Source organism: Pseudophryne corroboree, chromosome 2 (assembly GCF_028390025.1).
Source record: "Pseudophryne corroboree isolate aPseCor3 chromosome 2, aPseCor3.hap2, whole genome shotgun sequence".
NCBI lineage: Eukaryota > Metazoa > Chordata > Amphibia > Anura > Myobatrachidae > Pseudophryne > Pseudophryne corroboree.
Window position 1 is genome coordinate 381,262,792 of NC_086445.1, and position 13,971 is coordinate 381,276,762.

Consider the following 13,971-nt stretch of genomic DNA (forward strand, 5'->3'; position numbering starts at 1 on the left):
GTACGAAATTTGGAAAGATAAAGAAACCTTGATGTGAACATAGGGCATTGCCCAGAGGTCAGTTGAGGATCATCTATACGAGCAAATAACACATATATGGACATTTACATTACATGAATATGTCCTTTTCTTTCTTTTGAGGATTTGTCTGTGGAGTTCTAAGAGAAGCAACCTGTATATACATATAAAGCAGCGCTTGGGAGCCGTTCCACTTTTTCTGGTTGTGCATTGTGTGAGGAGTGGTGCTCCTTAGGAGTGGTGACCCGAGTGCAGCCTTTTAGGCGCAAGTCAATATTATCTTTTTGTTCTGTACTGTATAGTCACAAACTAATACACATATAAATACAGTAGATAATTATACACACAAACATACATACATACAGATATAGTCACATACATAGATTCAGACACACATACAGACAGTATATAGTGTTTACCTCCCTCACTTCACAGACAGGGTACACTTTAGTAGCTCCTTGTCCTCTCCCCCTCTCCTCCATGCTGCTGGGCTGCCTGGCACTGACTGAGTGCCGTGTAGCCCCGCCCCCTGTTTCCATTCCATCCACTTCTCGTAGGTCAATGACGTGCAGAGCAGTCTTGTGCCACCCCTCCCCTCACTTAATCCGGATTGTACTTTGTGACAGTCTGTTACTGCCGGCATCGGTGTCTAGCGGCATAGCACTGCACTAGTGATCAATCAGACTCAAAATAAACTACAGCTCCCGGAGCTCCCGGCAACAAGGGATGCTGAGAGCTGTAGTTTATGTTGAGTCTGATTACAAGTGAGGTGTGGTGCGCTGCCGCCTGACACTGGTGCCGGCACTAACAGACAATCACCAAGTCTGACAGTACTACTGGAGTCTACCCCTGAACATGGATGGCACTGCCAGGCGGCGCCCCCTCCTTGCCTGGTGCCCCTGGCGAGTGCTATCCTGGCCAATGGGTAGATACGCCCCTGTAAGGAACATTACTGTGTGCAGCATAATATGCTGTAAGGAGCATTACTGTGTGCAGCATAATATGGTGTAAGGAACATTACTGTGTGCAGCATAATATGGTATAAGGGCATTACTGTGTGCAGCATAATATGGTATATGGGGCATTACTGTGTGCAGCATAATATGGTATAAGGGGCATTACTGTGTGCAGCATAATATGGTGTAAGGAACATTACTGTGTGCAGCATAATATGGTATAAGGGCATTACTGTGTGCAGTATAATATGGTGTAAGGAACATTGCTGTGTGCAGCATAATATGGTGGAAGGAACATTACTGTGTGTAGCATAATATGGTGGAAGGAACATTACTGTGTGCAGCATAATATGGTGGAAGGAACATTACTGTGTGCAGTATAATATGGTGTAAGGAACATTACTGTGTAGGAACATTACTGTGTGCAGCATAATATGGTGGAAGGAACATTACTGTGTGCAGCATAATATGATGTAAGGAACATTACTGTGTGCAGCATAATATGGTGTAAGGAGCATTACTGTGTGCAGCATAATATGGTGTAAGGAACATTACTGTGTGCAGCATAATATGGTATAAGGGCATTACTGTGTGCAGCATAATATGGTGTAAGGAACATTAATGTGTGCAGCATAATATGGTGAAAGGAACATTACTGTGTGCAGCATAATATGGTGTAAGGGGCATTACTGTGTGCAGCATAATATGGTGTAAGGAGCATTACTGTGTGCAGTATAATATGGTGTAAGGAACATTACTGTGTGCAGCATAATATGGTGTAAGTAACATTACTGTGTGCAGCATAATATGGTGTAAGGAACATTACTGTGTGCAGCATAATATGGTGTAAGGAACATTACTGTGTGCAGCATAATATGGTGTAAGGAACATTACTGTGTGCAGCATAATATGGTGTAAGGGCATTACTGTGTGCAGCATAATATGGTGTAAGGGCATTACTGTGTGCAGCATAATATGGTGTAAGGAACATTACTGTGTGCAGCATAATATGGTGTAAGGGCATTACTGTGTGCGGCATAATATGGTGTAAGGAACATTACTGTGTGCAGCATAATATGGTGTAAGGGCATTACTGTGTGCAGCATAATATGATGTAAGGAACATTACTGTGTGCAGCATAATATGGTGTAAGGAACATTACTGTGTGCAGCATAATATGGTGTAAGGAACATTACTGTGTGCAGCATAATATGGTGTAAGGGCATTACTGTGTGCAGCATAATATGATGTAAGGAACATTACTGTGTGCAGCATAATATGGTGTAAGGAACATTACTGTGTGCAGCATAATATGGTGTAAGAAACATTACAGTGTGCAGCATAATATGGTGTAAGGGCATTACTGTGTGCAGCATAATATGATGTAAGGAACATTACTGTGTGCAGCATAATATGGTGGAAGGAACATTACTGTGTGCAGCATAATATGGTGGAAGGGTATTACTGTGTGCAGCAAAATATGGTGTAAGGGGCATTACTGTGTGCAGCATAATATGGTGTAAGGAACATTACTGTGTGCAGCATAATATGGTGTAAGGAACATTACTGTGTGCAGCATAATATGGTATAAGGAACATTACTGTGTGCAGCATAATATGGTATAAGGGGCATTACTGTGTGCAGCATAATATGGTATAAGGAACATTACTGCGTGCAACATAATATGGTGTAATGAACATTACTGTGTGCAGCAAAATATGGTGTAAGGGCATTACTGTGTGCAGCATAATATGGTGTAAGGGCATTACTGTGTGCTGCATAATATGGTGTAAGGGGCATTACTGTGTGCAGCATAATATGGTGTAAGGAACATTACTGTGTGCAGCATAATATGGTGTAAGGGGCATTACTGTGTGCAGCATAATTTGGTGTAAGGAACATTACTGTGTGCAGCATAATATGGTGTAATGAACATTACTGTGTGCAGCATAATATGGTGTAAGGAACATTACTGTGTGCTGCATAATATGGTGTAAGGAACATTACTGTGTGCTGCATAATGTGGTGTAAGGGGCATTACTGTGTGCAGCATAATATGGTGTAAAGAACATTACTGTGTGCAGCATAATATGGTGTAAGGGGCATTACTGTGTGGCAAAGCTGGATTAAGGGCCACAGGCTGAAAATATTCAAGGCCTATATTATGAAGGGGAGTAGATGTGAACATCACTGTATGGGTGTGGCGAAAGCCACATGGGCGTGTACACCCCCTAAACTATCAGTCTCACTGTCTCCTTAAATACAAAAAAAACAAAATAGAACAATTGCTTAGTTTTGTCAGAAAACTAGAAATACAATTATAATGATCTATGGCCAACTGTGTGGCCAGCTAGGCATCTGCTCATCATCATACTGCCATCATGCTGGGCCTAATTTTATGTGAAGGCCTGGAGCTGGAGCTCCATCCACCCCATTGTTAATCTGGCCCTGCTGTGTGGGGCATAATATGGTGTAAGGGACATTACTGTGTGGGGCATAATATGGTGAAAGGGGAATAATGTTGTGTAAGGGGCACTACTGTGTGGCATAATTTGGTGTAAGGAGCACTATTATTGATCCATATTTGGCAAGATTACAAAAGATACTGCGACGCAGATGCTGTTATACAGTAGCTGCAGATCATCACTGGAGAATAGAGGGCCTATTTCCTTTACCTGGTGCTCTTTAGTAGGCCAGCCCATTATGTAAATTGCAGGAATACTTGGCACATTTCATGACGACGATCTGCCAGTGTGTACAGAAGAAAGATTAATTGGCCAATGTCCTCTACAACAGATATATTTGCAGATGGCAGAGGTGGTTGGTCAGTGTGTATGAACAACCACCATCTGCATATATATCTTAGAGATATACACTTGTCTATCACAAAAGCACTGGGAAGAAGCTTAGTGTCCCCTGTGAGTGGGGAGGTCAATCCTGGAGATTTATTGGACGGAATGTCTATGTTAGATAAGTGTTAGGGATGGGGGAATTGGATGTTTACGTATTTTACTCTTGTTTGCCATCCAAACAATAAAACAGTAAGCAGTTTTACCCAAAATACTTTGGAAGTATCATTAGGAAGTACCCGTGTCACAATACAGTAAACTCAGTGTAACTTATTTAGTTGCAATAAAATTATTTAGCTGTATATGGTAATTGGTAATTGATTGCTTTAACATAAAACTTGTGCATATACTATGGTGTTTATGAAATTAATTATTTTCTTTTTCTGTAAATATAAAAATAGTGTACTAAAATAATAATAAAAGAAAAATGCCAATGGGAAAAAAATATGGGACACATAAATGTTGATTCACTAATATACTAACGTAAACTGTTTGGAGTCCTGAGGACCATGTTTAAGAACCTCTGTGGTTCTTAAACTAGGTCCTCAGGACCCCAAACCGTTCACATTTTCCAGGTCACCTAGCAGGTACAAAGGGGTACTCATTACTTACTGACACATTTTAAAAGATCCATACAGTAGGTGGAGCTAATTATTTCATTTGTGATTCTGTGTGGAGACCTGGAAAACTTGAACTGTTTGGGGTCCTGAGGACAGAGTTTGATAACCTGTGTACTAACAAGATGAGAGAGGTAACAATTTGCAGAACCCAAATAGAGATTTGCTTATGTCAGTTTAAATGGATTTAAGCATAGTGTTGACTAGTTGCTATAAATTACTGCTTTTTTGTAAGGCTGAAAAAGTGCAACACTCAACTACCTGCAAATATGAACATTCTAATCATATTTTCTTACATCTGTAATTAACTAACCAAAATATGCCTTCACCTTCAAATGCACCATCCTCATATTCCCAAAATTGACATTTGACTTATAGAATAGCTGTAGGCATCATAGTAGACGTACTTTTAAAATAACAACACAGTGTAATATGTGTATGTGTATATATATATATATATACGTAGAAAGGTAAGGTACTCCTAAAGCTCAATGTAAATAATGCCGGTGCCTCCGTAAAACCAAGGTAATAGCACAGAGAAAGGACGTGGCACTCACGGCAAGCTGAAGAACTCACAGACTCATCAGTAATTAATTACTGATGAGTCTGTGAGTTCTTCAGCTTGCCGTGAGTGCCACGTCCTTTCTCTGTGCTATATATATATATATATATATATATATATATATATATAATATATATATATTTAACTATTTCTATATAAATATTTTAAATACACATACCTATCTCATTGAATCCGCTGTATCCAAGCTCTTGTCTGCTCAGACCAAGGTCTTTCAGGTCCATGCACTTGAAACCCCGGGGACACTGGTATCCTTCTCCATCTGGAGAACAGTGAGTATCCGGAATGGCAAGATTATTCCAAGTGACATTTCTGAAATAATGTCAAATAATAAATAATGCATTAAATTACTGATAAGCTGGGAATGGAAAGCAGAAGGGATGAACAGTTAATTCTATAATACTATTAATTGTTAAGCAATTTTGTGGACCATCTCTAGGCCAAAGGAAAAACTATAGTTACTACAGTATATACACCTTATTCATCTTTCAAAGATGGCTGGTGATGAGGCTGCCCAACTCACCTCTCTTGACAAGGTGGCACAAAAAGGTAAGAAAACTTGCCCAACTATGACCTCAATAGGGAAGTATTATTGAGTCAGGGCATCTCTGATGATTGGAAAATTAGCGCAATACTGCCTTATATGCTCTTCCGCAATCATTTTTTTAAAGATTGATTATAGTGTACTTATTTATAAAAGCTTATTGGATGAGTATGGGCCAATTTAGTGTGATAAGCAGTGCCTGTAAATGTGATAGAGAACACACTTCAATCATCAATCTACCCAACAAAATTACACAACTATGCCTACAGTGGAAAAAACAACTTTTTTTGTAGAAGAAACATTACATGCTCTGGAATGTGAAAAAAGGTAAGGTAAGGGATATATATAAAACAAAGTCTAATAAAAAAGAGCACTGTAAAGAAGACGGAATTGTGTAGAGGACTACAGTTACTGTACAATGCCTTATTCCAATTCTTACTCGGACTGTACTTTTTAGCCCTGTGTTCTTTAATTACTTCATACCCAGTTTTAATGCTGGCCCTGTACTTATGACATAATGTACAGTATTTACATTTATAATTATGTGTTACTGTCCGACAATATGTGGTAGATGTCTCCATATGTGTATTCGTGCGCTCTTACTTATTGATAATACCAGAAGTACTTGTGAGGAAAATGAGACATTTCCCTGTAAAAGGCACTTAACAGGTTAAATTCTCCCTCCACAGGGGACACTCAAGGGGGTAATAAGGAAGTCATTACCCCTGAGGAAGTCAGAAGGATGACACTTAGCTCCTCCTGGATGAAACACGGTAGATGTTAACTGCCGGTTGTTGCTGTTCGGATAAGCTTTCATTTCTATAAATAGATGTACAGGCTTTTACTCATGCTTTTGTGTTCTGGTTGTTAATTGGAATACACTATGCTTGTTTTTTTATTTTATCTTTCATGTACTCTGAATCTGTATTAAAACATTTTAACATTCATATGGCTGATGACCTCGTGTGGATCATTAGAAGAACCTGAGATAAGACTTTTGAAATATTTATTTTGGTACGGGTCCACCTATATTTGGAATAGATACACTTTGGTGGTGTTAACACATTATTGCACAGAGGATGCGCTTCTGTATTTTTTTTATATTGTAGGTTGGAGAAGTTGGTGTACATCTGGATGAGGAGCTTGGCCGTCCCACATTAGTGGATTTTCCTGTGCTTGAGTCACTGTTGTGGACTTTTTGAGTGCTTAAAGTACACATTGGCTTAGCGCCTGTTTTTGTTTCTTTTCTTTTGATATATATATATATATATATATATATATATATATTTATTTTATTATTATTATTTTTTACAGGAGCACTGCAGGTGCCTTCATGCCCTGTCTGCCAGGGCGTGCTGGCACTTATGGCTCTACAAGTGGCCGCATGCCTGGGTAGTCATTTAAATTGGGCATGACAGCACTAGCTGTGACCTATAATGCACCTCTATTTTTTGCACAATAATTATTAACCCCACCGTGGATCTGGGGAAAAGCCCTAGTGCTATCAGTAATGGGACTGGTTGTTTCTGGGGAGAGGGGGCACATATTTTGTGGGTATTATCACTTCCATACGATTCCAGCCGGTACTGATGGCCTATGCAGGGCATGGCTATATGTGTGCGAGCAGTGCCATCTCACAGAGCAGTGCCATCACACAAAGCACAAGGCTCTGGGGGCTGCATTGTCACTGCCCCACAGCCCTTTCTTCTGGCTAGCAGGCAGGCACCTTACAGTCTAACAGGGCGCTCCAGAGTCCTGTTAAGCCACTGGGCCTAAGGTTGTGGGAGTATGATGAGTGGTGGTTCACAATTTGTGGGGAAACATCAATCCTCTTTTTTATTTTCCATTGTTTTTAAACCAAATAAAATGAGAGAAGCCTACACAGATCTCTAGGTGCATACACAAAACTCAGAGGCAACTCATTTTCGGGGCAGCTTTGTAAATCTATTGGATCCTATTCTATTAAAGTCAGGATTTCTGTGTGATTTCTCAGTATTTTTGTGATGGATTTCCACCCCCTCTTTCAAATGATGTGGCCCCTTTACTAGCTATTGTCTGAAGATACATATTTGATCTTAGTTATTTTCTTGAAATTCCCATGGCTGTGTTGGGTAGATGGATTAAAGTTTTTAATTATAAAAAAGGCAGAGTAAAATTAGCTTGTAAAAAAACATATTTTCGGAATATAGTGGAACCGTTGCCTAAATAAAACTGGCATAATAATGAATAAATCGATAAATAATATTGCAGCCAATGAATAAACAACATATGTTATTCTATCCAATACATAATATATGCACAATACCAACTACTTTTTACACATATAAAATTTACAAATGAATAACAATTATAGTCACAAGAGCCATAAACGCTATTATCAGCTTTACTAGCTAAGTGATAATTGGAAAACATGTACCAGCTTCTGGAACTTTAATTTATACTGTGCATCTGCAACACTTAAACCACACCGATTTGCATATATATTAGCTAGAATTAGGATTTCAACATAGAGATAGTACAATATTTTGTTACAGAATTTATTTTTATTGGAAACAAAGTTTCATATTATCCATTGGGATTTTTAGATGAAAACTGTAACACACTTTTCATAAAAATATTACAGACCTTGTTCATAAATTCAAACTTATTTTACTGACACTAATTGACCACTCAACCAATGGGACAGCTGGATACAAGTTGGGGGAGGGTTATTTTATTTTATGCCACTAGCAAAATAATTACAAAACCCAGCTGAGCTTATTCAACATCTGCCGTCTCCAAATCAGTTATTAAGTCAGTGGCTTAATGAGTCTTTGGGCTTTAGTCTTCCAGCTATATATAACGGGGATTCAGCTGGTAAAAAGTAGATTAACATAAAATTATTATAAAATTTATGGAACAAAACAATATCCTTCTTCCATATTATGGCAGCATGTTGATATTAATTCTCATTCTTTCTGAAAGACCATTGCAATAAATATTAAAAAATCATCTGGAAGAGTTTGACATTTATCCATCCAAATATAGAGTATCTGGCTCTCCTGCTGCTCTTTTTCCATGGACAATGTTTATCAATAGACCATCTATACCTTTTTATGTTTCCTCTATACTTAGCCAAGTTACTAAACCCTATTAAGTTTCAGGTAGTATAAGCTTTTTAAATTGAACTTTACTATGTGTTGTTAAACTTTCTAATACAGTTACGTTTTATATATTTACCAATAAACAAACAAACAAACAAACAAACAAACAAACAAACAAACAAAAAAGACACCAACATGTATTGCTAACTATATAAAAACAGTGGCAAAAGCAGGATAACTATAAAGGTTATTACTTTAATGTCTTGTCTGTTTGGGGAGTACAATAGTACTCAGATTTAATAAATAAACATATTTAATAAATTAACCTATTCATTTAAAAACAAAACTTCGGAACAAATAGGGTAAATTGGCTATTTTTTAATGTTGGGGCTTTTTGCAAGTCGAGAGCCATTATTAATGATCGTGGGTGCTACTGATTTAATGTTGAGTCTGGTTGGGGTAGGGATGCCTAAAGCCAGGGTCATAACTATGGTGGTGTGGATGGTGCATTTGGCCTGTGGGCCCACCAGCTGCATCCACCCTCAATTGCCCACCTCTGCATGCACTGCATGCCCGATGTAATGTATTATAGTAGCCAGGGCCGGTGCAATGCAGTAAGCAGAGGTATGCACTGCAGGAAGATGCAGGGTTGCAGAGGCGCATTCCCTTCCCCGTTCCACTGTGCTGGCCAGTGGCAGAACTACTGGGACTGCGAAGAACCCGGATCCGGACTGTTCCAAAGCAGGAAGTGAGCCAACGCAGGCCTTTCCTCCCCACCCATGGCCCTAAGCACACTGATGATGGCTTCACACAGCCCAGCCTGGCATGTAATGCTGTGTGTGGAGGACACATACTATACCTCCTGTCTCCACCTGGCTGACTGACAAAGACCGCAGGACCCTTTGTCATCATGTTCAGTGCTGCCATCTGGGACTTTCTCCATTTTATCTTTCATCTGCTTTGGTGAGTACCTGTGCTCTCCCTCCCCGAGTCCCCATTACATGTGTCATGCCAGCCAAATGTGTTTGTGTATCTGCAGGGACCGTGTGTGTAGTGTTACACAGGTGGAATGGCAGCTCAAGTCTGTGGTATTGGGGGATGTTCCCCCAGTTGTATAACGGTTATCACTGTTATTTAGCTGCACACAGGTCTTTTAACATGCATCTCCTTTGAGTTGAGCAATTGCAGGTTGTAATACTGGGAACTTATCTGACAAATGTGTAACTCAGGACTCAGGACTGTTTCTATGGCCCCCACAATGTTCCTGTACAGTATGTCAGTTTGTTTCTAGAGATGAGCGCCTGAAATTTTTCGGGTTTTGTGTTTTGGTTTTGGGTTCGGTTCCGCGGCCGTGTTTTGGGTTCGAACGCGTTTTGGCAAAACCTCACCGAATTTTTTTTGTCGGATTCGGGTGTGTTTTGGATTCGGGTGTTTTTTTCAAAAAACACTAAAAAACAGCTTAAATCATAGAATTTGGGGGTCATTTTGATCCCAAAGTATTATTAACCTCAAAAACCATAATTTACACTCATTTTCAGTCTATTCTGAATACCTCACACCTCACAATATTATTTTTAGTCCTAAAATTTGCACCGAGGTCGCTGTGTGAGTAAGATAAGCGACCCTAGTGGCCGACACAAACACCGGGCCCATCTAGGAGTGGCACTGCAGTGTCACGCAGGATGTCCCTTCCAAAAAACCCTCCCCAAACAGCACATGACGCAAAGAAAAAAAGAGGCGCAATGAGGTAGCTGTGTAAGATTAGCGACCCTAGTGGCCGACACAAACACCGGGCCCATCTAGGAGTGGCACTGCAGTGTCACGCAGGATGTCCCTTCCAAAAAACCCTCCCCAAACAGCACATGACGCAAAGAAAAAAAGAGGCGCAATGAGGTAGCTGACTGTGTGAGTAAGATTAGCGACCCTAGTGGCCGACACAAACACCGGGCCCATCTAGGAGTGGCACTGCAGTGTCACGCAGGATGTCCCTTCCAAAAAACCCTCCCCAATCAGCACATGATGCAAAGAAAAAGAAAAGAAAAAAGAGGTGCAAGATGGAATTGTCCTTGGGCCCTCCCACCCACCCTTATGTTGTATAAACAAAACAGGACATGCACACTTTAACCAACCCATCATTTCAGTGACAGGGTCTGCCACACGACTGTGACTGATATGACGGGTTGGTTTGGACCCCCCCCAAAAAAGAAGCAATTAATCTCTCCTTGCACAAACTGGCTCTACAGAGGCAAGATGTCCACCTCATCTTCACCCTCCGATATATCACCGTGTACATCCCCCTCCTCACAGATTATCAATTCGTCCCCACTGGAATCCACCATCTCAGCTCCCTGTGTACTTTGTGGAGGCAATTGCTGCTGGTCAATGTCTCCGCGGAGGAATTGATTATAATTCATTTTAATGAACATCATCTTCTCCACATTTTCTGGATGTAACCTCGTACGCCGATTGCTGACAAGGTGAGCGGCGGCACTAAACACTCTTTCGGAGTACACACTTGTGGGAGGGCAACTTAGGTAGAATAAAGCCAGTTTGTGCAAGGGCCTCCAAATTGCCTCTTTTTCCTGCCAGTATGAGTACGGACTGTGTGACGTGCCTACTTGGATGCGGTCACTCATATAATCCTCCACCATTCTATCAATGTTGAGAGAATCATATGCAGTGACAGTAGACGACATGTCCGTAATCGTTGTCAGGTCCTTCAGTCCGGACCAGATGTCAGCATCAGCAGTCGCTCCAGACTGCCCTGCATCACCGCCAGCGGGTGGGCTCGGAATTCTGAGCCTTTTCCTCGCACCCCCAGTTGCGGGAGAATGTGAAGGAGGAGATGTTGACAGGTCGCGTTCCGCTTGACTTGACAATTTTGTCACCAGCAGGTCTTTCAACCCCAGCAGACCTGTGTCTGCCGGAAAGAGAGATCCAAGGTAGGCTTTAAATCTAGGATCGAGCACGGTGGCCAAAATGTAGTGCTCTGATTTCAACAGATTGACCACCCGTGAATCCTTGTTAAGCGAATTAAGGGCTGCATCCACAAGTCCCACATGCCTAGCGGAATCGCTCCCTTTTAGCTCCTTCTTCAATGCCTCCAGCTTCTTCTGCAAAAGCCTGATGAGGGGAATGACCTGACTCAGGCTGGCAGTGTCTGAACTGACTTCACGTGTGGCAAGTTCAAAGGGCATCAGAACCTTGCACAACGTTGAAATCATTCTCCACTGCACTTGAGACAGGTGCATTCCACCTACTATATCGTGCTCAATTGTATAGGCTTGAATGGCCTTTTGCTGCTCCTCCAACCTCTGAAGCATATAGAGGGTTGAATTCCACCTCGTTACCACTTCTTGCTTCAGATGATGGCAGGGCAGGTTCAGTAGTTTTTGGTGGTGCTCCAGTCTTCTGTACGTGGTGCCTGTACGCCGAAAGTGTCCCGCAATTTTTCTGGCCACCGACAGCATCTCTTGCACGCCCCTGTCGTTTTTTTAAAAATTCTGCACCACCAAATTCAAGGTATGTGCAAAACATGGGACGTGCTGGAATTTGCCCATATTTAATGCACACACAATATTGCTGGCGTTGTCCGATGCCACAAATCCACAGGAGAGTCCAATTGGGGTAAGCCATTCCGCGATGATCTTCCTCAGTTGCCGTAAGAGGTTTTCAGCTGTGTGCGTATTCTGGAAAGCGGTGATACAAAGCGTAGCCTGCCTAGGAAAGAGTTGGCGTTTGCGAGATGCTGCTACTGGTGCCGCCGCTGCTGTTCTTGCGGCGGGAGTCCATACATCTACCCAGTGGGCTGTCACAGTCATATAGTCCTGACCCTGCCCTGCTCCACTTGTCCACATGTCCGTGGTTAAGTGGACATTGGGTACAACTGCATTTTTTAGGACACTGGTGAGTCTTTTTCTGACGTCCGTGTACATTCTCGGTATCGCCTGCCTAGAGAAGTGGAACCTAGATGGTATTTGGTAACGGGGGCACACTGCCTCAATAAATTGTCTAGTTCCCTGTGAACTAACGGCGGATACCGGACGCACGTCTAACACCAACATAGTTGTCAAGGACTCAGTTATCCGCTTTGCAGTAGGATGACTGCTGTGATATTTCATCTTCCTCGCAAAGGACTGTTGAACAGTCAATTGCTTACTGGAAGTAGTACAAGTGGGCTTACGACTTCCCCTCTGGGATGACCATCGACTCCCAGCGGCAACAACAGCAGCGCCAGCAGCAGTAGGCGTTACACGCAAGGATGCATCGGAGGAATCCCAGGCAGGAGAGGACTCGTCAGAATTGCCAGTGACATGGCCTGCAGGACTATTGGCATTCCTGGGGAAGGAGTAAATTGACACTGAGGGAGTTGGTGGGGTGGTTTGCGTGAGCTTGGTTACAAGAGGAAGGGATTTACTGGTCAGTGGACTGCTTCCGCTGTCACCCAAAGTTTTTGAACTTGTCACTGACTTATTATGAATGCGCTGCAGGTGACGTATAAGGGAGGATGTTCCGAGGTGGTTAACGTCCTTACCCCTACTTATTACAGCTTGACAAAGGGAACACACGGCTTGACACCTGTTGTCCGCATTTCTGGTGAAATACCTCCACACCGAAGAGCTGATTTTTTTGGTATTTTCACCTGGCATGTCAACGGCCATATTCCTCCCACGGACAACAGGTGTCTCCCCGGGTGCCTGACTTAAACAAACCACCTCACCATCAGAATCCTCCTGGTCAATTTCCGCCCCAGCGCCAGCAACACCCATATCCTCCTCATCCTGGTGTACTTCAACACTGACATCTTCAATCTGACTATCAGGAACTGGACTGCGGGTGCTCCTTCCAGCACTTGCAGGGGGCGTGCAAATGGTGGAAGGCGCATGCTCTTCACGTCCAGTGTTGGGAAGGTCAGGCATCGCAACCGACACAATTGGACTCTCCTTGTGGATTTGGGATTTCGAAGAATGCACAGTTCTTTGCTGTGCTGCTTTTGCCAGCTTGAGTCTTTTCATTTTTCTAGCGAGAGGCTGAGTGCTTCCATCCTCATGTGAAGCTGAACCACTAGCCATGAACATAGGCCAGGGCCTCAGCCGTTCCTTGCCACTCCGTGTGGTAAATGGCATATTGGCAAGTTTACGCTTCTCCTCCGACAATTTTATTTTAGGTTTTGGAGTCCTTTTTTTACTGATATTTGGTGTTTTGGATTTGACATGCTCTGTACTATGACATTGGGCATCGGCCTTGGCAGACGACGTTGCTGGCATTTCATCGTCTCGGCCATGACTAGTGGCAGCAGCTTCAGCACGAGGTGGAAGTGGATC

The 13,971-nt window shown here is 42.2% G+C and overlaps 1 protein-coding gene across 3 annotated transcripts in view; it reads right to left on the bottom strand.

Annotated features, from left to right (window-relative positions):
* NALCN (sodium leak channel, non-selective) overlaps positions 1-13,971 on the bottom strand; it is a 1,296,054-nt gene that overhangs the window by 896,719 nt on the left and 385,364 nt on the right. For all 3 annotated transcript variants that reach the window (XM_063953246.1, XM_063953245.1, XM_063953244.1), the window contains one exon: positions 5,181-5,332. In XM_063953246.1, the coding sequence (XP_063809316.1) occupies positions 5,181-5,332 (152 nt within the window). The remainder of the gene's footprint in view (positions 1-5,180; positions 5,333-13,971) is intronic.